Here is a 25,908-nt window from a genome sequence, read left to right as displayed (position 1 = left end):
CCTTCACTTTTGAAGGTAAATTTCACTGGATACAGAATTATAAATTGGTGATTTTTTCCTTTCAACACTAACTATTTGACTCCACTCTCTTGCCGCAAGGTTTCTGATGAGAGTTATGTTTTTTTAATCCTTGTTCCTCCATAGGTAAGCTGTTAAAGATTTCCTTTTCCTTTTTGGTTTTCTGTAGTTTGAGTAAAAATAGGCCTAAGTATAGATTTTTTTGGTATTTTATCTTGGTACTTTCTGAGCTTCTTGAATTTATATTTTGGTTTCTGTCATTAATTTTGGAACATTATTAGCCATTATTAAAATATTTCTTTCATTCCTTTCTTTTACTTCTGATATTCCCATTACGTGTATGTTACCCCTTTTGTTGTAATTGTCCCCACCATTCTTACATAATTCTGTTCCATGTTTTTCATTTTTTTCTCTTTGCACTTGAATTTTGTAAGTTTCCAGTGACCATCTTCAAGCTCAATGATTCTTTCCTTGGTGTATCTAATCTTCTGATGAGCCTTATCAACAGCATGCAGTATTTTTTTTTTTTCTTTCTTACAATTTCCACCTCTCTGCTTACAATACCCATGTGTTCTTACATCATGTTGTTTAACATATTAATCATCAGTATTTCAAATCCCCTATCTGAAAATTACCTCTGTTATGCCATATCTATGTCTTATTCTAATGCTTGTTTGTCTTTTCTGATTATGTTTTCTTCTTTCCTTTAGCATATCTTTTTTTGCAAAAAGCTAGAGATTATGTCAGAACTGTAGTAGACGTTTAGTGTAAGGTTTTATGCTAATCTGGCTAGTATAAGTGTTAAGAGGATCCAGTTTCCTTGTTTTTATCTCCCACCCCGTTGTCTTTCCTTCTTAAATATCTGTTCTGCAGCTCTCTCCATTGTAATTCAGTTATTATACTGGAGCCCTGCTGATATGGTGGTAAGGTGTGGGGATGTGGAGTGTTTTATACTTTTATGATTAAATCTATTTTTAGTAGGCCTGGTCCCTGGGCTGTGTCCTTCAGAAGTGTTTCTGAGCCTTTTTTTTTCTTCTCCCTTCTCTTACACGACATAGCTGGAATTATCTATTTCCCCTTTTCCCCCAGGTCATATAAAGCTTTATAGCAGTTTCCCTTAGCAGGCAAAAACATTAGGGGATCTTTCTCAGGGCTTCACCATGAGAACCTGGTGGGGCTTCAGGAGGTAAACCCGAAGAAGTGTGGGGAGACAAGCCCCCTGCCAACACTGGGTCCCAGGAATTCTTAACTCAGGCTATTCACATCGGGTCTACAGAAGTCATCAAAATTACCAAAGTGTTCCTACCAGTTACTGGCTCCAGTAGTGTCTGTTGCCAGTAAGCTGACCTTGGCTGTGCTGCTCTGTATTTGCCTGTTTCTATAGATTTTGAGGTGGTGGTTTGCGTTGTGATCTCAATTCTCTGATGGATCTAAGAAAAGTCACTAAATTTTCAGTTTGACCAGCTTTTGCTTATTGTGAGGATAACTTCAAAGCTGTTTACTTGTTAGAGCTGAAACTGAAGTCCACCTTCATTTTTTTCCTTAGCATTTTGGAAACATCATTCCATTTTGTTCAGTTGCTGTTGGTTCAGTTAAATTGCTTCTCCTTTGAAGATTTTTTTTCCTCTCTCTCCTGTTCAGTGATTTTCTTAACTTTGCTGTTCAGACAGCTGGGTTTTATTAATATACTATGTGGAATTCATTGCACTGCCTGGATATAGGGTTTGGTGTCTTTTTAAAATTCTGGAATCTTTTCAACCATTGTCTCTGTGTATAATGCCTTTTCCTATTCTCTTTCACCTTTCATTCTGGATTTCTGATGATTATGTTAAACCAGGGCTTTTTTCAGCTGGTGTGCTGTGAATGGGTAATGGTAATGATTTGCTATGCTGGTTGCAAGTGGCCTCATTCACTTATCTCAGTGTACTATGCTGTTGAATGCTGTTTTTTATGTTCATTATGACATGAAAATTTTGAGTTGTGAAGCACTGTTTTAGATCTCCTCCCTCAATCATTTATCCTCTGTTCACTTATACACATACGTGCATTTTAAAAATTGTATTCTGGCTAATTTCTTTAGATATATTATTTAAACTGAACTTATTTCAGTTTAAATGTGTCTCATCTGCTTTTAGACCCATCCATTGTTTTTTCTATTTCAATTATATTTCCAACCCAGTCTTTAAGCTTACTAAATATACTACCTTACCAGGTTTTGCAAATACCCTCTAAGAGAAGGCTAGCTTCAGAGTGCATCTTACTTCTTGGGATTCCTGTCTGCAGGTAGTTTTCAGTCCAGCATTCTTAGGGGAGGTTAGAGCACTATTCCAGCCTCCTGTCAGCACAGATGCCTAACTATATTTGAGGGATGTGTTTTCATCCTTGTGATTTCATTCTTTTTTAAAAAAGAACCAGTGATACGTACTAGTTCATTTTTTCTTATGTACAATTAAAAAAAAATGCACACAGCTCAGAGTGTCAGATATGTATAAAACTTTAACTGTGATTTTTTTACAAATAAGATTGGTAAAGTATCTTGGTGCTGACTTATACCTAGATATTATCAATCAAAATCATGATCAGATTTTGCTCAAATAACATCAAGCTCACTTCTTTAACAAGTGTACTGCCATCCTTAATGTGAAAAGAGTCTCTGGTGATGATCTTTACCTTTAGGTTTTTTAATGGGTTGTGGAAATTTTTCTAGCCTTGATTGAATATTATTAATACTCTTTAAATCCATGAACATAAAATAACTTTTTGTAGAACAAAGAATTATAAAAGCTTAAACAGTCACGTGCAACATCCACAGCTTAAAGTTATTTGACAACTTTGAAACCACAGTTACTAACAGAATAATGACTTCTTTAATGAAAAAGGAATTCAGCTGTCAACTCAGTATTTTATAAACACTAACCTGATACATACTTTTTACTGGAATGGCCTAACATTGGTTAGAATACCAACTGGTTCACACTCTTGTTGTTGAAAATGCCAAAAATGTCATAATTTATTAATATAGACAAGATACTTAGTTAAAACTAGACAGCTTTTGAAAAAAACAAAGTATGCCTTTGCTAGCTGAAAGTAGTCTCACTAAAGTTTATGTACCAGGAACTTTCTAAAACAATCTTGAAAGTTTAGATAAACGCTTGTTGCCATTTTCTAGATAGACTATCTCTCTGCCCAACAATCCAGTTCAGATGCTGCATTAACCAACCCTCTAATAGTAATCAAGCACAACTTTTGTAGATTCTTTTTCCCATAATGTCTTACACATGGTAGTACTCATTGTGTAAGTAAAATTTTTGACAAAGTAGCAATGTAGTAGAGAAACAAAAATCATTCCAGTTGGTTTTCTTTGTCCATGCCTGCTATAGAGGTGTTATCAAAGGTCTCAGGAAGAAGTCTACACATTCCAGAGCAACTGAAACCCCGTGCAACTCCTATATCTTTCTATTTCTCCATGACACCCATTGGTCTGTCTTACTAATCTTCGTATCACTGGCTGTGCCTTTCTAAAATTTTACATTTATAAAAACCTATCTGGCTAGCAGGACATAGTAGACTGATATAAGTAGTAGTGCTATGTATACAAATAATACTTTTGTTTCTAGACTTCTGTACTTCATGCCCTGACACATTTAAAAGTGAATAAATGTTCTACAAACCTGATGAGAGCAGCAGTAAGGTTTTCATACAGAGATACTCCTCATAAGAGACCTGAAGCCTTTGCAACTCAGAGGAAACAAACAGCATGTGTTTACATTGGTCATACATGCAGGGTAGAGCCATCCTCTGCCTGTGAAAGACAAATATCAGCGTTTGAATTAGAAATAAATGGTGCTTGCTCCGTAAAGGAAAACCTAACTATTACTATTAATGCTAACTCCCAGTAGATCAGAAGTTTAGAAAATTTTTCTTAAACTTGTTCCTGGGTCTGTAGCACATAAAGAGACTACTGAACAACCTAATTTTACATTGAAGAAATTATTTTTCTATCATGTAGGTCATGTATTGTTTTATTAAGTGTTTAGAATTTATTAGTCCTACCAGATTTATTACCACTTGCTTATTTAAATCAAGGTTTTATGGCAGCATTCAAATATGGCCAACTAGGCAACAGTTTTAGATCCTACCCATTTAAAAATCAAAAGGTACTTTCCCCCCCCACAGCATTTCATTCTAAAGACAACTATGAGTGACAATGTTTATAGTTATGCAGAGGGTCAGAACAACGCTCGGTGTCCTGGTGCCTCATATCTGCTGCTGACAGACATTATGTGACTGAATATTCTCCTAACTAAAGGTACCAAATGAACCCTCAATTAGGATTCTCAACAATCGTCACATCCACAATTTTCAAATAGATCCCTGAAGTTTCCTAACTTAAAAAAATTTTTTAACCTCACCCAAGGACATTTTCTCCATTGCTTTATTTTAGAGAGTGGAAGGGGGGGGGGGCATTGATGTGAGAGAGACACTTCAATTAGTTGCCTCCTGCACAAGCCCCACCGGGGCCGGAGGTCAAACCTACAACCCAGGTACATGCCCCTGACTGGGAATCAAACCCTTGACCCTTTGGGCTGCGCTCTAACCACTATACCACACTGGCCAGGGCAGTTTCCTAACTTCTTAAGTGACACTAAGAGCCTGAATCTGTGCCCAGTTCACAGTTTTAAAAATACTTCAAGATCTGTGTGTTGTTTTTTCTTCTTTAAAGTTTTCACGGAAAGTGATTTTTTTCTGTTAAGTACAAGAAAGGTATTATTTTTCTCTATTGAAGATGTAATTTATTTCTTTATGTGATAAAATAAATCAGACATGAATGGTATACTGCCAAAGTGATGACAGAGGAGCTCTATGACCCTTCAAATTTAAAATCTGCTTTTACTAAAGAGGCCCCTTCCCAAAATCCTACTAGGAGTTAAGCACTCCTTTTCTGGGAGGTATCTTTTTCTCTTTCAGTTTCTAATACATTGTAATTTTGACAAAGTTACAGGGTAGTAGAGTAAAAAAATCATTCTAGTTGGCTGTTGAAAAAAATATATTTTGTACAACTTTCTGACCTAAGGACAATGATGAGAAACTGTTTTACAAGCTACACAGATGGTCAGAACTTGAATGGATACTTTCTGGCCCACAAGTCTGCCCATCACAGACACCAGAGTAGGGTGGAAACACAGTGAGCCAAAAGAAAGGAGGGGGCTTCCTACCTCCTACACACACAGAATGCGAGGCCAGAATGGCCTATTCAAAACCACTGCTCATATAAGCCATTTATCTCCAACAGAGCTAACACTGAGAAAGTATTCCTGTAATTCCTTCTTTTATGTGAGGAATGTATGTGGCACGATCAGGTTCTGCTGTGATTGTTTAAGTCTAAATTTGAGTGTTGCCAAAATAAAATAAAAACCTTGAATTAGATTAATTTTATAACAGAAAAGGGTAAACTGGTGTTGCATATAAATCTCCATTCAGTTTTAATCCCAATTAAATGACTTAAAACTGCTTTTTATAAAATTGCTTTTTAGAAAGGGACTATATAAGCATGGTTGGGTTCTAAAATAAACGAGATGAAGAGATTTTAAATGTCTGAGTTTACATATAAGCTACGTATCTTTATCAGTAATTCAAAATTTGAACAATGTAAACAACTTAAATCTTGTTAAACTGTGATACAGTGGTTTGAACAGTCCTCTTTTTGGTAACAGTCAATCAAGGTGACTTCCTTCTCTGACATAGGTGCCTGGGTCTGGCCAAGCACATGGCAGTGCCTGTCGGGAGGGCAGATGGCCCTTCCTGGAACAGACTGCGGCACGTTTCACACGCCTCTGCTCACGGTGAGGCTGGTCCCTTTTCCTTCAGCTCTTGGTTCAGCGACACCTCCTTCAAGGAGCCATTAGCCACTCTGTTTGAAACAGACCTCTCTCTAGTAGAAACTCCACCACAGTCTGAAATTTTATTGGGTGGTTGTCTGTGTCTTCCCAGCTAGAGTGTATGCAATGAAAGTGAGGAGCCTTGTCTTGATTTCTGCTATAGCACCAGGCAACACATGCTAGGGGTGTGATGAGTATTTGTTGTTCCCCTTTCATCTATTCTCTCCATCATGGTACACTCTTTTTGAAACCTTCCACAGGCTTCTTGCTCCTAGAATAAAATCTGAACTCTATTTCATGGCCTGCAACATTCTGCTTGACTTTGTCCCTGCCCGCTTCCCTAAACTCACACAATATGCTCAGTGGTTTTCTCACACGTGCCAAGGTTGTTTCCAGCCCTTGTACTCATTCCTTCTGCCTGGAATGCCCTCCCTTTCAAACAGTTCCCTCAACTAGAGAGGTCTTCCATGCTCCCAAAAATCTCATGTAGCACATGCCTGTCTCTCCTCCCCTCCATCACACGACTATATCGTGGCTCCAAAATAATTTTGGTCATGTGCTTCCCCCATCAGAGTGTTAGCGGGGCATCATCTATTGTATTCACTGTTAAAGCTCAAGCTCCTAATACGGTGTCAGGCACCGGGTCAGTACTCATCCAACACTGAGTGAACACTGCTGGAAAGTGTCACCAATAGAGAAGCAACACCAAGTTTTACTCAACAGTTCAGCCGGATTTCTTTAGGCTAGCTTTGTACGCACCTGGCCTAACAGAGGGAAAACCTGGACTCTGCTTTACGTAGTTCCTATCATCGTGCCAGATACACGGTCTTGGCATTACCTCAGAGCAGTATAAAAAGTGTCCTGAATCTAGAATTTCCCCACTACTTGCAGCTTCTTATACGATGCCTAACAATTTCCTTTAAAATGTCTGGAGCTAGTATCATCCAGTCTCTACTGAAACATGTACAGTAACACAAGCTTACTACATCATAACGCAGGCCCTCCATTCAACACTCGGCTCAAAGATGCTTTTCTGCAACTCCTACCCATTATTTCTGTGCAGGTACACCCAAGAGAGAAAACAGTATGTCTGCTTTATCTTCAGAGTACCTCCTTGGGCTGTCCTCACTGCTTTCTAGTCTCCTTTTCTCTTTCCTCCAAATCTCTCTGCTCACAAACTGACGTTAATTCCAAACTCTTTGCCACTCTGGAATGATTTAAAGTTGTGTTACTTTAAATACGGCGGATGACGCTTGACTCACAGAGCATTGGAACTATTATTCCAATAATGTAGTTTAAGAATTCATTAACTTTTTTTCACATAAATCCCCTTCATTCTTTACTCTGCTCAGACCACGGGGGGGGGGGGGGTGTGTGTGTGCGCGAACTTCCTGTTTATATTCTAATAAAGGAGGTAAGCTGTGGGCAAAAAAGTAGTATTACAAGGGAGAAAGTGCTGAGGAGTAAGAGCTTAGGCTGTATAGCAGAGAGGTCTTATACAGTGATATGAACACCTTGACCTGAGGGTGCATTTGAAAAATGGATCATCTGAGTAGGAGCGATGAGTGTGTCAAGGAAAAGGAGAGAGGAAGTGAGGCCAGGTCTGGAAAGACAGAAACCAGGCTGAATGTACTGGGTGGTTGGTGAGGAGACACCGACAAGGTCTATGTGTTGGTGTACCAGACGTGAACACACTGTGCTTAAGAAAGAAAAAAATTAGTCAACATGATAGAATGGAGGCAGAAAACTAGTTAGGAAACAACTGCAATGAGCTGGGGGAATGGACGTCTAAGATACTTCAAATTTAGAAGCAAGGCCCTAGAAGACCAGAGCATAGCTGATGTAAAATCTTAAAGCTTGGCTGGTTCTCCCCCAAGTGAAAAACATATTCTTGTTCCCATATTCTTTCCAAGTAATAACCACTGAGTAGTCCTTGCCATGCAAAGAGACAGCTCTTCTCTGGAGCAGTACTTCCCACCCCTCAGCCTGGATGTCCTCACCTGGGTCTACCAAAAGCGAGATCAACATGAATTGTTATCATGCTTTTTCTTCCTGGGATAGAGTTATGTAATTAAAACAATGCACCACAAGATTCTTTTTTATTTGCTATAGATTTTTTCTAACCCAGAGATGTTCACTGTTTAAATAATATCTTTAAGTGTGTCCTGGGACAGTAACAATGTCACATGTATATTTGCCCCACATCCTACTTGGCTTGCCTTCAGCACTGATAATTCTATTTCAAGTATTCCCAGTTCCCAGATACCTGGCAGCACTGATTCAGTCCTGAATGATCACAGCAACAGTCCATCAGGAAAATATCAGTGGCTTAAAATACCCTGTGAATACAGGGAAAATGACTTACTCATTAATGATCAGATCAGGAGCAAAACACAGCATGTTTGCGTTGGATTGTCTGTACGATCTCCATCCCAGGGCAAACGCCATGAGGAACATCCATGAATACTGCAGTAGGGTCATTTGGTCATCCAGGTGTAAGTTCCTGAATCCTGAATTAAGAGAAATGAAGGTGTGAGGAAAAACTGTAGTTGCAAAAAAGAAGTCATCTCTTTGGAACTAGCCTTGTTCCGGGGGACTTCTAACAGGTAGAGGGAACGAAACATCAAGTGGGCTCAGTGTTCCTCCGTCACGTGACACGTGAAGACCAAAGCCCTCAGTGCTTTTTAACAGCATTCAGTGTTCAAAAACGTAAGAGTAGCCAGTTTTTGTCACCTTTTGCCTATTCAAGGAAATATAAACAGTAAAAAAGCAAGCCATGAATTCTGGCTTGGGACATTATTCATTCAATGAGACAGAGTAGTGAAGACAGGAGGTCGGCCACTTCAGTCTTGTTCTGTCCCTAGTTGTAAGAACACAGCTTGTCAATTCCCCTCTGTCAAGTCAGGGAACAGTTAAAAGACTCTACTTTAGTACATTTTGACAAAATGTCACCATGTCTGATTTTTACCAATTTTACAAATAACAAAAAATTTTAAAGTGAAACATGCAAAACAAACTGAAATTTAAGAAATATTTTACATTTTCTTCTCCTACTTCAGTTTAAAAGAAATTCTGAGTGAGTGATGTCCATCATCCTATCTGAAATTACTGTGCTCTGAAAAGCAGGGAGCAGTGTAAGACTTTTATCATAGACTCTGCATTCTCCCATAGCTGAGTGTGAGAAACAAGACACACCATGGGATCAGGACGATAAAGATCCAGAGTGTTTTTAAGAAACATAGATCCAGGGAACAAATTGGTGGTTGCCAGGAGGGGAGGAGGGATGGATGAAAAAGGTGAAGGGGAGTGAGAGGTACAAACTTCCAGTTACAAAACAAAAGTCACAGGGAAGAGTCAACAGTATCTTAATAACTCTGTACGGTGACAGATGTTACTAGACATGTCATAGTGATTACATCATAGGGTATGAAAATGTAGAATCACTATGTTGTACACCTGAGACTCATACAATATTGTATATATCAAGTGTAACTATCAACTATAATTTTTTAAAAAAGGCAAATATAAAAATGTGTATCTTAGCTTTGTCATCTTTTGCGTCTTACCTGGTATCGCCTTTGCCCATTTCACTGCTGCGATCACTTGCCGTCCACCTAGCATGTTGAGTGTAGTCATGATCCGCCAAGTCGTATCTGGAATAGAGCTATCATATCCTGCATACACCACCTCGGGTTCAATGACCTCCAACAGTGACACCAGGGTAGGGGTGAGTTGCGGCAATGTTGCAGGAACTATTGCTTTGTTAGGATTTTCAGGAGTTTCTTGTGAGACTCCTGTAGTGGCCTGCTGAATTCCTTTTATCTTTTTCTTTGTTTTTCGTGCTGTGGGTATTAGAGAAATACACAGAAATGAGTTGTGATGGGAAGGTGGAGGTGACAAAGTTTATCCAAGAGGCATTTTAATTTCTCAAAATATTTAGACTGAAAGTAGAAATGTTTTATTTAGCAATTATGATAAAGTGACATGGAATAAGAGAAACATTTTTTCTGAAAGAAAAAGACCAAGAGAAACCCATTTGTATATTAATTTCTGCTACAAAGACAGTTATTAGTTATATTTTATACAAAATTAAGTCTTACAATACTATGTTAAAGCATTCTAAACAAATCACTTTCCTGAATTCATCCATAAATTAATTTGTCTCACATTTTAGTTCAAAGTCAAAATTTTCATTGGTTTTATAAGGCAAATTACTTTTACTATCAATTGAAAGAAAGAATCTAAGCTTGTACTACCAACCTAGAAACTCTGGCTTAGGGTCACCATAAATGACGGTGATACAGACAGTGAAGAGAGCCACACAGTTTACAGCTTCGCATGGCCCCCTTATTGAGAGAGGAAGATGACAGAGCAGATCACACACTGGAGACAGTATTAGTTCTAAGAGCAGAAATCCACTTTTTTAACCAGTAATAATGGATACTACTTGGGACTAAAAACATTTGGGGGGATAAAGAGAAAAACTTTGTATTTCTTCACATAAATTATCAGTGGGTAATTTGAGAGATTTATGTTGATGACTATAAACCTAAAGCATCCTTTTCACATTATATATAAAGTAACTAAAGCTATCTTTTATCTCTTAGTTCAGACCAGTGTAATACAACACAGACTCTGTAGATTTTTGAGTAAACGTAGTCTTACTCTTGGTTGTTTTAGTGACAAATAAGAATTATAGTATCTTTAAGAGGAAGCACTCAGAGTTCCAGGGAAGGGCAAGGAATGGAATTTATAGGAGTGAAGAAATGTTCCTGTTTGTTATTAGAAATGCAAATCATTTTGCTAAGGGAAAATTGATATTACCATTCAAAATAATTATTAGATCCTGGTCCCTAAAATGATAAAGATAGTTTCTAGAGGATAGATATGGTGGCAGGATCTATATCCCAGTGTCTGGTGTTAGAAAGGGAAAAAAAATCCGGTATTGTACGTTGAGAATGGCCTCATTTCTTACTTGCTCTGTGCTGAATGTGGTACTAAGAAATTGAATTTTTAGTCAACATTTCAAAAGAGAAAAACGGGACCAAGATAAATCTAATTTATTTTAGCATGCTATGCTGGAGACAGTGGGGTGTAGCCATAAAGAGCATAAATCTGAAACCAACATGGTTGAATTTCAGGTATTGTAGCAAATTGTTTTCTGGGTTTTAGTTTCTCTTCTGTAAAATGAGGATAATATTAGTACCTACCTCATAGGGTGGTCGAGAATTAAATCTGGTAAAATATGTAAAATGCTTAGAACAGTTCCCGGCACACATTAAGTGCTATTATAAGAACTGTCAGTACCTCACCTGGTAGAATATGGTTGTAGAATATTTTGAATTCAGATAGTGCAAGTCTAGAGAGGAGTGATAAAGTTTAAAATAGGATGTGTCCCTATACAGGAAGAAACCCTTTAAACCAGGGGTGGGGAACCTTTTTTTTGCCAAGGGCCATTTGGACGTATATCATTCAAGGGCCATACAAAATGATCAACTTAAAAATTAGCTATGAAAAAAGCTCCTAGATTTATTGAATTTCGAGTCCCACCCGTAAGGTTGCCTTGGCAGGGCCAGACCAGATGATTTTGCAGGCTGTATCTAGCCCACGGGCCGGATGTTCCCTATCCCTGCTTTAAACAATCAAAAGTATCTCAATGAAATCCAGATCTCAAAACCATGGCACGCACTTGGCCGACAAAGTAAAAGAACATGCATGGCCCAAATCAATACACTGAAATCGGACTGTAAAAGCCTCAATTAGCCTTAACTTTAAATTGCCTGGACTGTGTTCCTACACTCCATTAGAACAAAGAGGAAAGGATAATGACAAGCTAGGAGATCTCTAAAAATCTGTGACTCAGCACAGAATTTGTTTAATTTCTTACTATTTATCTATAGTCCTAAATGGATGCTTCTGAATGAGGCTCAGAAAGCACATCCAATGGTACTGCGCTGACGAAAGCAAGAAAATGCACTAGAATGTTCCCACAGAACTTCAGCAAGGAGTTCTTAATTGAATACAAGCAATCACTGTTTTAAAGCAATTTAGTTAATAAGATTTTTACTCTATATAAAGTTTCTGACTCCTTGGAGCATATGGTAGATTACCATTGGATATACGATCTCTACAGAAGTATTCATGAGTCTGTGATAGCTCTACTTCTTTATTAATAAAAGACATCTATTTAGTTTAAAATTAGCCTTAAAATATTAGGTATGAAATCTAATGTCATAAGCCTCCTTGCCTTTAAGTTCCACTTGATCTATACCAAAAATAACGCTCTATTTTGGAATGATTACAATACACCTTAAAATGAAGTAAGTATGAAACGTGGGATCACCATTAAAAACTGTATCTGTATTCAAATGCTATGCACTTCAGGCAGTGAAGAAGGCTGCCTTAAAATGTATCTTGAGGATTATTGGGTATGGGGCAACATGTCCAAGTATACCCCTTGCAGTACTGAGTTACACTTATGGAGAGGAATGGGCACTGAGAGAGCGGGTGGCTTCTGCAAAGCTACCCTGGGATGACCATGAAACTGCCTGGCTTAGGGGAACACTGCAATGAACAAAAGACTATTTCTAAAGACTTGTAAAAAAAATCGGTATGAAATACGTGGCTCATCTATATTCTTAAGTATTACGGTCTGCTAGACGTTTTTGGCGCTTACTCTAAATAAAGGTTTTATAAACACTGGAATAATTATACACAAAAATGAAGCTTTTACAGTAAAACCACACACATGCAAAAAAACAAACCTATCAACTTAGATATTTAAAAGCTTTTCCGTTTCTCTACAAGTTATCAACTGCACAATATGTGCTAATATTTAATATTAAATGACAGACAAACTATGCAGTCACACCTATAAATCTACTTTGTATTTAAACACACACACAGTATGTGCTAGATAGCTCCAACAGTGAGTCTCCTATCAAAAGAACCACATGGTTTCCGCTCTCCCTCTAAGATCACCGTGTCTTGTTTAATTGGTCTCTATACAAGATTGGTCTTTCTAAAATACAAAGCTGATTATGTCCTCTGCCCTTATTTTCACTTAATTCCTATTCAGCTTTTTTAGATTTAAAATTCAACGTTGCTTCTTCCAGGACAGAATTAGGTGGCCCTCCTCTTCCCTGTGGCTCTATTCTCTTGGCAGTGTGCCATCCCATTGCGTGACTTGACTGTGCAACCTAACCAGACAGTGCACTCCCTGAATGCACTGCCTGGTGCCTGCCTCCTTGGTGAGCACTGTTGTGTGAATGCTCCTATCACAGCACATGCACGTGGGTTATCGGATCACCATCACCACCTTCACGGACCTGCAATTTCACAAAGCAGAAGTCCTAGCTTTTTGGAGACAAGTTTTTAAATGATGAAATCAATGTTGTTATAAACTTAACAAAAACAGGAGCATGAAAATCAAACTTATAACTAGTTTCAGGTTTCTTCTTTACTTGAAAAACATAAACAAAACCTATCCAAGGCCACCTTGAGGAGCATTTCCCCCTGCAGATCTACAAATGTAATGTTGCTTCAAGTTTTGTAATTATCATTATTATATAATTTCCTTTTTCAGTATAGTCTGGCTATCCTGAATTCAGAAATGAGAACTGGTGAATAAACTTAAGCAATATAAAAAACATTCATTTAAAAATTCCTACTTTTGTTGAATAATATAAAATTGTGCTAGTCAAGCACATACATACTATAATAAATTATTACATCAGCTTACTTATAAAAACTTACTTTACTTTTAAAAATATATGATACAGGGACAATTCCTTTCAGGTCTTACATTACCTTCCAGGTTCATTCCAGCTTGAAGACATTTCCGGTAGCGGCACGCTGGGCAGTTTTTTCTTCGAATTTTATCAATGATACAATCATTTCTTCCAGCACAAAGATAATTGTGCTGTCCTATATGGAAAATAAAGGCACTGTTAAAATTTCACAGGTCTTAAAGTGTATTTTTTCTGGAGTGACTCTGTTTTAGGTGGAACCCAGCCAAGGAGCAAAGGCATTGATTGAGGAAGGTACAGTGGACCTGCTTACACTGCCATTGCAAAGTGGAAAGGTCACTAAAAAAAGTCTTATTCTGTTAAGCAAATCAAACAAAGTTCATTAGAAGACTTTACGGCAGCAAACATATTGAAAAGTGCATGTCATAAATGTACCTCCTGATGCACTTTCATAAACAGAACACTCCATGGCATCAGTGCTCAGATCAAGAAGCAGAACAGGCCCTGGCTGATGTGGCTCAGTGGTTAGAGCATCAGCCTGCGCACGGAAGGGTCTCGGGTTTGCTTCCTGGTCAAGGGCACATACCTGGGTTCCAGGTTCATTCAGGTGTGTGTGGAAGGCCACCAATCGATGTGTCTCTCCCCCCACCCCACCCCTTCCACTCTATCTAAAAGCAGTGGGAAAATATCCTCAGGTGAGGATTAAGAAAAAGCAGAACAGTACCCCACAAACGCCCACCAAGGGCAACCTTTCTAGACAAATTGTGCTTTTAACAGTTATAGGACAGGTCTGTAATCACTGCTTTATCACGACTTCTGACCTAATGCTGAAGACTAAAGGAAACTGCTTTTAAAATACTGCGAGAGTCCCAAAGGGGAAACAACTTTCATTCAACTTTGCCACCACATGCAAGTAAAATGTGCTCCCCTCCCAATTTTAAAGAAAGCTACAGGTAAACACTTAATCTTGAAAGTTAAGGTTGCCACCAACTAAACTACCGTACATAGATCTTATAGAGATTTGTAAATTATTTCACATGCTTTTAGAATATAAGAATGTGAGTTCATCATTGACGCCAAACATTGAAGACCACTACTGTCTAAAATCTTGTGGTCACGGTTATTAAATAACATGTTAGAGGTGGAAGTACAGTTTTCCCCTGGCAAAAGTTTTCACAGAAAATTTGAAAGGAAAAGACTGAAAGTATCCCTACCTCCCCCATATGCACAATCTTGAAATTTTCTTTTAATGTGTTATTGAATGTTGAAGAAAACTATCTGAAGATCTGCTGGCCTGACAACAACAAAGGATCCTCCTGCACAAGACCAGAATATCTATTTTTTATTTTTATTTTTTATTTTTATTTTTTAAATATATCTTCATTGATTTCAGGGACAGAGAGAGAGAGAAACATCAATGATGAGATAGTCATTGATCAGCTGCAGCCAGCAACCCGGGCATGTGCCCTGACCGGGAATCGAACCCCGATCTCCTGGATCCTAGGTCGATGCTCAATTGGTGAGCCACACCCGGCTGGGCAAGACCAGAATATCTAAATAAATATACAACTAAGAGTCCAGGTACCTTACACTAGAGGGGATGGTCTTCACAAGACTGCAAGCCATGCCTCTTCTCAAAAATAAATTATATGCTAAGAAAAGAGAAAATTCAATTCACTAGGCTGACTATAGCTAGTTCTGATTTTTAGGAAAAGATCTTTTATGCACAGGACAACCAAAGACTTGCCTGGGCTGAAAATAAACTATATTTACTTCTTCCTACCAGGATAAGTAACAGTGCTCTTGAAGCATTAGTTTTGGGTGGATGGTTAACTGTACCGGGAGGAACAGGCCGCAGGGCTGACTGAAGGCCCTGTCCCATTCAGAACTGCTCTCTGACGCCAAGTGTCTGTACAGCTGTTTCAATTCCTTTCTGCACTGTGGACTCTTCCTAGCTGCTTTACTTGAACATAAAGCGCAAGCATCAACCCAGTGATTCTATTAAAGCAAGAGTAGGTACAATAGATGTAGTGGAAGCAGTTAAAATATAAAGGATTTCGGCTCCATAAGAATATCACCAAGTCACTGTCCTGCAGTTACTGGGAAAAACAGCTGAAAAAACTGCTCATTGCTAAAAACAGAAAAAATGCTAATGCTTTACTTATATCCAACCAAAATATCAGAATGCACATATTATGGTAATGCTTGCTTTTTTATCCCAGGTTTGTCTTAAGCACATCTAAGAACCTGAGTTAAAGATACCTCTAAGTTAAAATTAGTCCTATCTGGTTATTAGTATGTGTCTCATAAAATGAGGAGTCGTCACTATTTTACAAGGCCTAGACATGAACCACTGAAGTCACTCCTTGTCAGTCCCTTTGATAAGACAGAGGGACGTCTTAGTCTGGAGTCTCTGCCTTGTACTAGTTGGTAAATTCCCTAACAGAGAGCAGACGTCAGGAGAAAAGCCTTCAAGCCAGCTGGAATTTAACATGGTTTGGTTTGCACTGTATTTATTTTTGTGGTCAAAATCTATTTTTGGCACGTGATTCTAGTTTCTATTTCTGGTAGGTGTGGTAACCAGCCTCTAGGAAGGCCCCTATGGTCTCTGTGTAGTCCCTTACCATACTCTACCAGGACTGGTCTGTGTGACCAATAAAATATGGCAAAAATGACAGTGTCACATCGGAGATAAAGTTGTAAAGACACTGTTTCCATGTTGGTCACTCTCTCTCGTGGATCATTTGTTTTGGGGGAGGCGAGCCATTACGCTGACAGCAGCCCTAGAGGAGGCCCAAAGAGTGGGGAACTGAAGCGTCCTGCCAAAAGCAATGTTAACGGGGTGGAAGTGGAGCCTTGGGATGACTGCAGCGCCACCGACAGTCTGAATGTGATCTCATGAGTGTCCCAGGACTACCCAGCTAAGAAGCTGCTTCCGAACTCCTGACTCTCAGAAACTGTGTGACATAATAAATGCCCCGTTTTAATCTACTCCTTTGGGGGGTAATTTGTTATACAGCAATAGATAACACAGGAGGGATAGTAAAGATGTGTGTGTGTTTTAAGTTTTAGCCCAGCTGGCGTGGCTCAGCAGTTGAGCATCAACCTGTGATCCTGGAGATCAAGGTTCGATTCCCAGTCAGTCGGGGCACATGCCTGGGTTGAGGGCTTGATCCCCAGTAGGGGGCGTGCAGGAGAAAGCCGATCAATGACACTCTCATTACTGATGTTCCTCTCTCTCTGAAATCAATAAAGACATATAAAAAAAAACATTTAAAATAAGTTTTAAAGAGTGATCTAAGAAAAATGTTAATAAATGGGTCAGTGATGCATAGACGTGAACAAGACCATGAAAATGGTACAGGAAATGGGTACCACAGCAAAGGGCATGTTCTAGGGTTTTCTGCATTTTGTAGTAACCAAGTCTTAAATGTGAACTGTGACTGTCAGCTTGAGCTGCTTTCTTTATCTGCTCTCAAAAACAGTGTGGGATAGCGGAAAGTGCACTGGTACGGTGCCAGGAAGCCTGTGATCTGAAACGCAGCTCTATTTCCTAGCTGTGTGATCTCAGTGATGTTTATTAACTTCTCTTGAGCCTCTGCTTCCCCATCTGTAAATCTGGAAAATTAGCACCTATCTGGCTGGGCTTCTCCAAGGTTAAAGGCAATTGTGTAGAAGGTTCTTCCAGTAGTGCCTAGTACATTGTAAGCCCTCAATAAATGATAGCCACTAAACAATGCCCTTGCAATAACTTCCATCTCAGAACCCACCTAGATTATAAAATGCTAGGTGACAGATTTTTATCATATACCTCTCAGGGAGTCAGTGTGACACAGGTTAAGAGCCTGTTTGGAGACAGCTGTGTTTCAATCCTAGTTTTGCAAGCTAAGCTCTCTGAGCCTGTTTCCTAGGCCATCAAATAGGAATCACAGTAGCATCTAAGAGTTCACAGCTGTTAATTAAATGCTATGTCATATGTAAAACACAGTACTTGGCACATGGTAAATTAAGGGTAGCTGATGCCTGTCTCCATAATGACCCACTAACAAAGATTAGGTGTACTTTTGTGCAGAGGGAACATAAAAAAATGGGACCCCAGCGGGGAAAGAGATCACTGAACTAGTGTACGTGGAAAGAAATGGAGCTACCCAAAATCCTTCTCTGTGTGCAGAAAAGCGAGTCCAGAATATCGAATAAAAAAAGTTCATAGTATCTATCCTCAATCTGGGCTATATGGACAATAAGTAAACCTTCAGCAAATTCTGCAGATTTCCTAAAAACAGTTAAATGCTTGGGTATTTATTAAAACATGCCAATTTGGGGGAAAACATCATTTGTAGCAGCCGTCATAAATGGAGTGCTAAGTGTAATGCAAATTATACAAGGTACAACTCTGAAATTTCTAAAAAGTGCTCCAAAATATGTATCTGGGCTTTAAAACATTTTCATCAAGTCTAGGTAGGTTATCAAAGGATGACAGAATTTTAGAGGGGAAAGGGAGCTTGGAGAACACTGAAATCCAAGGAAAGGATTTACTTGATACAGTCCACATTTAAACCTTTCCTTACTAAACATGTAATCTAGCCACCACACTTAACTGAAATATTTAAATGATAAACATTTTGAAACAGTAGAGCTAATATTCAATTAGATTTTACCTAAAAACAAGTATAATAATTTAATTCTAAAGCAGGGATTAAGACCCAAGGGCATATAGTTTGCAGCAGTGTTTTGAGAAGTATATTTAGCTCTTTCTTTCCTTCTTAAATTGCATTTGGATGCTCTTAGGTAGGGCACACTCACACTCTCTAACAGCAATAACTGCCCTTCTTCCCCCAGCTGGATTATATTTGGCCAGAATGACATATTTGGTCCCTGTAGGCATTTGAATGTGCAGCCCTGTTTTAAAGAATAATTTTAGTTAAAATGGAAGAGAATGAAAAATGTTTTTTTAAATACTGTATTTCTTTTAAGGCTACAGTGTCTCATTCTGAATTTCACTTTCTGAAATCAATTTGTCAACATTATGTACAGCAATACTGTGTTTACTATCATCACTGCTTATACCATGGAAATAACTAGCCAGTTAAGAAAGTGATGACTAGCCCAGCCGGTCGATGCTCAGCAGTTGAACATCGACCTGGGATCCAGGAGATCGCAGTTGTAGTCCTAGTCAGGGCACATGCCCAGGTTGTGGGCTCGATCCCCAGTCGGGGGCGTGCAGAAGGCAGCCGATCAACGACTCCCTCATCATTGATGTTTCAACTCTCTCTCCCTCTCCCTTTCTCTCTCTGAAATCAATAAAGATATATAAAGTGATGACTAAATAAAGAGTAAGAAGCTTCCTTCTCTTGGGTTTGCTGTAGGTAAGATCTCCTTTGTTAGAGGCACTGCACCAAGCAGGGATGGGCTTTACTTACAACTGTGCTCAATAGTTGGGAGTTACTACTATACCGGTCAAAACCTGCATCCCTGTGCACTAAGTGGGGTAATGAGCAATTTTATAGTTTGGATGATTTTTTAAATATTCTAGCAAACTAAAGAAAATGACTCATCTAACTCAAGGATGCAAACACAACTCTAGCCAAATAATAATAACCCTCTCATACTGTGAATGAATAAATAATTACTTCTTTAAAAATTAATATAATCAGAGCACTCTTTAGGTAATCTACTCAGGCCACACTGCCTCAAACTGCTTTACAGATGACCAAATTACATCATTTTCCCCACGAGGATTTGCTGGTAATATTAGAAAATTTTAGTGACTTCCAATAATAATTTGCTATGGAAGGAATTTCTCCTCCTTTAAAGAGTTGATGCTACTGTCTTTGTCAGCAAGCTGGGTCTATAACGAGGGTGAAGTTTGTATTAATATAATGTTCGGGTAGTGAAGTCACCGTCTCTAAAGTACCTTTTCTGACCTCCTCGGGCAGTTTATCACTTGCTCCTCTCTACTGTAATCGCTGTACCTTGTTACCTTTCACTTCAAATAGACTGTGACTTCCCAGAGGGAAAGGATCAGGTCTGATGTTGTATTTATACCACTTAGCATAGTGCCCTGGCCCAAAAATAAAACACCTTTTCCCCCCACAGTTCTCACTGTCACTCATTTTTGCCAGACTGAAATAGCTGGTGGCTTTGAAACCAACTAATTTATGGTAATTAAAGCCCGTGATTCTAACACAATTCATATTGTTCCTGCCCAAATCTAATCCCATCATTTCACATGCTACCACTCAGTTTCCTCTGTTCTCTGACCAAGCTTCCTCCTGTCAATTTACACTTTTATGTTGCTTTTTAAAATATCTCTTTCCCCCTAAGACCTAGGAGTCAGCCCCCCCCCCTTTACTGACTTCTAGCCTTAATAAACTTTGCCTATAATAGAAATTTCAAAATCCACTCTGAGAAATAAACGAAGTAGAGGGAGATAAAACTCTTCAAAACACACACTACCTTCCACTGCCCTTTTGAAGAAGACCTTACAGCTCCCACAGGTCAAGACCCCGTAATGGCATCCTGAGGCTTCGTCAGAGCACACAAGGCAGAGCTTGGGAGGCGGGCCTGCAGCTGCTGAGCTGGATGCAGGAGGAGAGCTTGCATCGGGTCTCATTCCGGGGCTAAAGAAGAAGAAAGCAGTGTTGTGATTTAGCTGTCACGACTCAAAAGATACCCACCAAAATACAGTTATCTTAGCTCCTCACTCTGCAGTGAGCATGGTCACTCTGGCTCCAGGTTCTAGCAAACGTGACACTATCCTACCTATTGAAATAGATTCAAATAATTATTTGTTCTTTTATACAAAATTAAGAGTGAGGTCATTACTTTTTAAGTATCCCCTAAAGTTGTGCTTCAGTTAGAAATTACGTGTTTATTAGTTGCTTAGGATTTGTTTATATTTATAATCCCCTTTATTACGGTGTCATTTATATACAGTAACACCATTTATAAGTATTCAGTTGATGAATTTTGTTAAATAGATAGTTGTATAACTAACACCATGATCAAGACATAGTATCACTCTCAAAAGATTCCTCTTACCCTTTAATGGCTTAAGACATCAGCTGTTTTGGGCAGGCATCTTTATAAATTCAGTCACTTCTCATTACAATTCTATTCATGTCCTCCACTTGAGTCAAAACTTCTTACAATATTAGTTTGGTCCTACATCTCTCATTGCCAGCATTGTCATCCTAACTGAAACCAGTTTCTTATGACTTAGAAAAGACTGATGCAGAACCGTCCTTTCTATAACTTTCTTGTCTGGCTTGCAGTACAACTGGAAAAGGCACTAGGCTCTCAACTGTAAGGACTGCTCTGCCCTCCCCACTCCGCGTAGATTAGATATGCCCTGGAGAAGAAATGGAAAATGGGAATCTGCTTCTCCTACTGGGTCTCGTTTTTCATCTTGCAGACTTTTACCACAGAGTGCAGGTCTAGTGTTTAAAAATAAATACTTTTCCTAATTTTTGTTTTGAAAAAAACTCAGAAAAGTTGAAAGGACTATACGAGGGATGTACACTCTTTACCTATGCTCACCATTCTTAACATTGTGCTCCATTTGCTTATAAAGATACACATTTATAAGCCAACAAAACAGCCATCCTTTTAATGCTGACGGAACAATTACCTATGAAACACTTCATAGTGGATCATCCAAAGCTTTCCAACATGTATCTTCCTAAGGAATTTTCATCTTACATGCTAACTTCAGAACCAAAGCTACTGTACTGTGTAACTCAGAAGAATTTCTAACCTTTTAACTTTCTGTAACTAAAGAGTCTCTAAAAAAAGTTTCTGGAGAGTGCCTATTTCTTCTCTGGTTATGTGTTTTTCAGAATATGAGTCATAGCCATCTGTTGATTTTGGAACTATACACATTCAAGTGTGTTATCACCTACATAAGAAAGTTCATAAGCATACCGTTACTTCTCTCTAAAACTTTCTTAATTTGCCTGTTCCATTAGCTGTCCCTTTGTCACCCTTTATAACTGCACCGAGAACAGTACAGCAGGTTCTCAAGTAATGTCATTTTGTTCAACATTGCTTTGTTATACATCATTTCACTTAAAGTCGCAGAAACCATGGATGACATTAAAGTGAGGACTCAGTGTATTAACTAACTCTCCATTACAAATATGCTCAAATTCAGAGAGCAAACAAGAAATTGTTTTGATGTATCAACATGGTTAGAAATTATATTTATGAAGTAACATTTTTGTTCTGTTTTAGAAATAAAAGGTAATTATAAAATGACAATTTGTTTTATAAATGTCACTTTAAGTAATTAGGCCTCTAAACCCAAAGCTCCCCCTAAATTCCATCCTCAAATGAAGCTTACTGCACCTTGCCAACCCTTGTTTGTCTAAGAGGCTTAGTCAAGAGGACAGCATTCCCAACACCCCAATCAGGGAATAGGCCCCAGGGTTTCCCGTTGCTCTCTGACTGCTGTGAAGGTTTTCCAGATGCTTCCGTATCACAAGGCACTGATTCCCTACTATGTCTGGGAGCATGGACTGAGTACATACGGAAAGCCTACAACAGGAGAGAACCTGAGGTGACCCTGCTATAGGCCCGGCACAAGCTGCCTTTGATTAATGGAAACTCACGACTAATGTAGAGGTGCTGCCCTGGGCCAGAGTGTTACAGAGAAGTGGGAAGGCTGAGGAGCGAGTGGACGGCGCAATGTGTTAGGGAAGCACAAACTTCCTTGGCTTCGTTCTGAAGATGCCCCTATTCCCGCTCAGCCAACCTCTGTCACCTGACATCTATTTTTAGGGACCAACCAGTTTGTCTATTTAGTTTACGGAAAACAAGCGCAATACTTAAAGATTTGAAGTGTTAATTTTCATACATAATACATATATGTATGTATCTTAAAAATCTGTAGAAGTATTTGTAGTACTTTATAGCTTTAAAACACTTTCATGAATAGAATCTCATTATCCTCTCAACAACCCTGTAAAAAGAATGTCCTAGGCTCTAGATGAGGTCATGCAGTAGCAGGAGGCTGAGGAGGGAGTCTTCTGTCGTCACACTGACACGTTTCAATCCCAGCATTGCCATGTAAAAACTGGGAAGGACATCACATGTATGTGTGTGTGTTGTGAACAGAGAACATGTAGGAAGTCAAGCACACAGTTCCTACAGCTAGCTGGCATTCAATACATGTTCATTTTCTTTCAGCAACACTGGAGATTTTATAAAAAGTGTTACCTAAGTGGAAAGTAGTATTAAAAACCTAGAACAGTGTTCGCAAATTCTCACTTACAAATTAGAGCATCTGCAGAACACGTTCAGGCCACTGAGCTGCGAGCTACAGATGACAAAGGGGAAAGTTAAAACTAAATGAACAAATGGACTGATAGAATTGTAGTGAAGGATCTGGAACTTAAGTCAGGCTTTTGGCATCCCTTCAGGTGGTCATTCTGGGCTACATCAGATAAGAACTGAGTGCGAGGAAAGTTGCCAAGTATACCCCAGACATCAGTGGAAAAAATCAGTTTTTGTCACATAAATATGAGGACTATGGTGGCCTATAATGAACAACATTGGGAGGAATGGATGAACGTGAAGTGGCATTCAATGGCAAATGTGACCCTATGATATTGCTAAAAGGGCTATGGTACAACAAAGTGGTTAGGACTCAAGGAAAACCATATGGAATCGCCATTTTTTAATGATACGTGGCAGAAAGAGATGAAAAGCACACCACAATACGAGTGCATATTAAGCACACCATAATATGAGTGCATATTGCACCTTCCTGGCCTGAAAAAGCTAAAATGTGCTGGTCTTTGCTCAGTGTGTTTACAGCTACACCAAACATTCTGAAGATGCTGAGGTTCTCTTCATACTGACTACACCCAGGGTGCCCTCTTGTAGGTGAAGTCAGAGGCACAAAATGCTGTTTCCCATTCAGAACGGACACCCAAGGTATTCCTGAAGCTATTAAGTTTACGAGAGGAAAAAAACGTGTAAAATTGGGGTGTTCTATTTAATTCTCTTGCAAGAAAAGCAACTGATGGACAGTCATGGGTGGATTCTAAAAGTTAATCGCACACCTTGAGACGCATGTAAAATGTGCAAATTACACCCTTTCCTTCAGCACATACTTCCTGGCACCTGAATGCCAGGCACTGTGAGGATGCAGAGTTCATATCTTATAAGGAAGTCATGGCATGCACGCAATGAATTGCTGCAGTGGGAATGAACCCTGAACCTGATCTAGGTAGGAGTAGCAGAATATTTTAGCTGCCTCTTATGTCTTACTACAGGGAGAGAATCAGCTACATGTACAGACAAATCTGGTTTCAGATCCTTGCTCCAGGGTTCTAACAACTGCAGCAGTGGCTAGCTGACAACCCTGAGTCTGTTTCCTTATTAGTTCCATTTTAGGAATTTTTTTGTAGGTGATACATCACATTTATATCAAGTACTGGGCACACACTCAGTGATCATCAAACAGTACTCGCTTCAACTCCCCACCCCATTAACTTCTTTTTCTCTCCCTCCCAATTCCTCCTTCCCTTCTAGAGTATTCTAGGGAAAGAGGAGTGCTATAAATAGTCTTCCCTGTGAGCCAGGGGAAGGTTAGTAATGGTCCCTTAGAATCTCAAGTCTAGGTAGTTGCAGATATGTATATTTTTGATATTACAACCCAATTCGACAATTTAGTGTTCCAATGTGGAATCTGAAACCATATCAGTGAACTTTCAGTAACTCTGTTACTTAAAATCCACTGGCCTGTCTCGCACTTTGGAAGGATCTTTTACCCGTGCATTAGTCATCTGGAAAACACTGGTTCCCTGAGTTATGCAGACCTTCCAAGTGTTGGCTGACACAGTATAAAGGAGTCACATTTGTTAAGCTCACAGTGGCAGTTATGTCTTCCAAAGTTCTAAATTTTGTTTGAAAGTTCTAATTTTTATCAACTGGCAACAAATACTGTCAGTTGTCTTCCTTGAAGTGATAAGCTCACTTCAGTCATTTTTGTGAAAATGTGCCAAATAACCCAGCTGAAATCACAATTGATCTATAGTATACCACGAAAAAAGTGGCTTGTTCAGCTCACAACTTCATCTCACACGTTCTTTCCTGAGACAGCCATCAGATGCTACATGCAGCACAAGTGCTGTCTGCACCTTCCCATTGTGTCACACAAGATATTTAAAGACACCTATTCAAGAGTAGAGATTTAACAGAATTAGCATTTTGCTTCCTCAGGATATTCTTAAGAGGAACCGTCTTTCCTTTTTTAACCATGGATGCATGGCAGTGAATACAGTGACTACTGTACCCTAAGATACCAGCAGCTTTACTCATCATTGTTTTTGTATCATCCATGCAAATACCAACAAAGTACAAAAGGCAAATAAAAACTATGTATTATCATGAAAATAGCTCTGAAAAGATCTTGGGGTTTCCCTGGGGTCCGTGGACCACATACTGAGAATTGCTATTATGGAGACTAGTGAGGGCTCTAAGTCAGACTGGCTAGAACTCACTACCGAACTGCAATGTCACCTTTCATCTCTCTAAATCTCAAGTGTCCTATTTCTAAGTGGAGACTGTCATGCACCTGGCAAAATGATACAGTACTGCTTACTAAGTTAGAGGCTATCCCCCAAAGAGAAAGGACCAGAGATGATAAATTATGACAAACCCGATTGGCGTGGTTGGCTTACCCTTCAATTTAAGTAAATTTAATAAACAGCTTTTCAACGAAATGCAATAAATCCACTTGGGGGGGGAAATCAAAGGCATATTATCACCTCAGAGAACAAGTATTAATTAATATGAGAAAGAAATCCTGGAAATAAAGCTGCTACAACTGGATTTTAACCAACTGCAAATGGAATTAGGTGTCTTCTCATTGGTTTACTAGTTTTGTCCCAGTAAAGCAATGGTTCTCAATGGGGAGCAGTCTTGCTGCCCTGGAGACATTTAGCTTTGACTGGAAACGTTTTTGGCTGTCAAAAGGGAGGAAATGCTACTGGCACCTAGCGGGAAGAGGCTAGCATGCTGCTAAACATCTACAATGCACAGCACAGTCCCCCACATCAAAGAATTACCCAGTTGCAAATGTTAGCAGTGCTAAGGTTAAGAAACCCATAAAACTGTAAGCAACACGTGGAGGAAAAAATTCAGCAAGGACCAGAAACATTTTAAAACCTTCTGAACTATCTTTAAAAATGGAGCAGCTGCCCTAAGGGAGATTCAAAACAGAGCTAAGGCCAGGGACTGTCCAGGCCTAGTGGTTA

At 39.1% G+C, this 25,908-nt stretch overlaps 1 protein-coding gene across 3 annotated transcripts in view; it reads right to left on the bottom strand.

The window, feature by feature from the left end:
• Positions 1–25,908, bottom strand: part of NR3C1 (nuclear receptor subfamily 3 group C member 1) — a 100,588-nt gene that overhangs the window by 10,071 nt on the left and 64,609 nt on the right. For 2 of the 3 annotated variants that reach the window (XM_087816293.1, XM_016212527.2), the window contains exons 3-7: positions 20,099–20,265; positions 13,707–13,823; positions 9,464–9,739; positions 8,263–8,407; positions 3,690–3,820 (exon numbers count right to left, since the gene is read on the bottom strand). In XM_087816293.1, coding sequence (XP_087672419.1) covers positions 3,690–3,820; positions 8,263–8,407; positions 9,464–9,739; positions 13,707–13,823; positions 20,099–20,265 — 836 coding nt within the window. The remainder of the gene's footprint in view (positions 1–3,689; positions 3,821–8,262; positions 8,408–9,463; positions 9,740–13,706; positions 13,824–20,098; positions 20,266–25,908) is intronic. The other variant, XM_016212529.2, reaches the window with a different exon arrangement.

The sequence above is a fragment of the Miniopterus natalensis genome, chromosome 4 (assembly GCF_054644295.1).
Source record: "Miniopterus natalensis isolate mMinNat1 chromosome 4, mMinNat1.hap1, whole genome shotgun sequence".
NCBI classification, from domain to species: domain Eukaryota; kingdom Metazoa; phylum Chordata; class Mammalia; order Chiroptera; family Miniopteridae; genus Miniopterus; species Miniopterus natalensis.
Note: the sequence above shows the minus strand (reverse complement) of the source record. Positions and strands in the feature narration are given on the sequence as shown.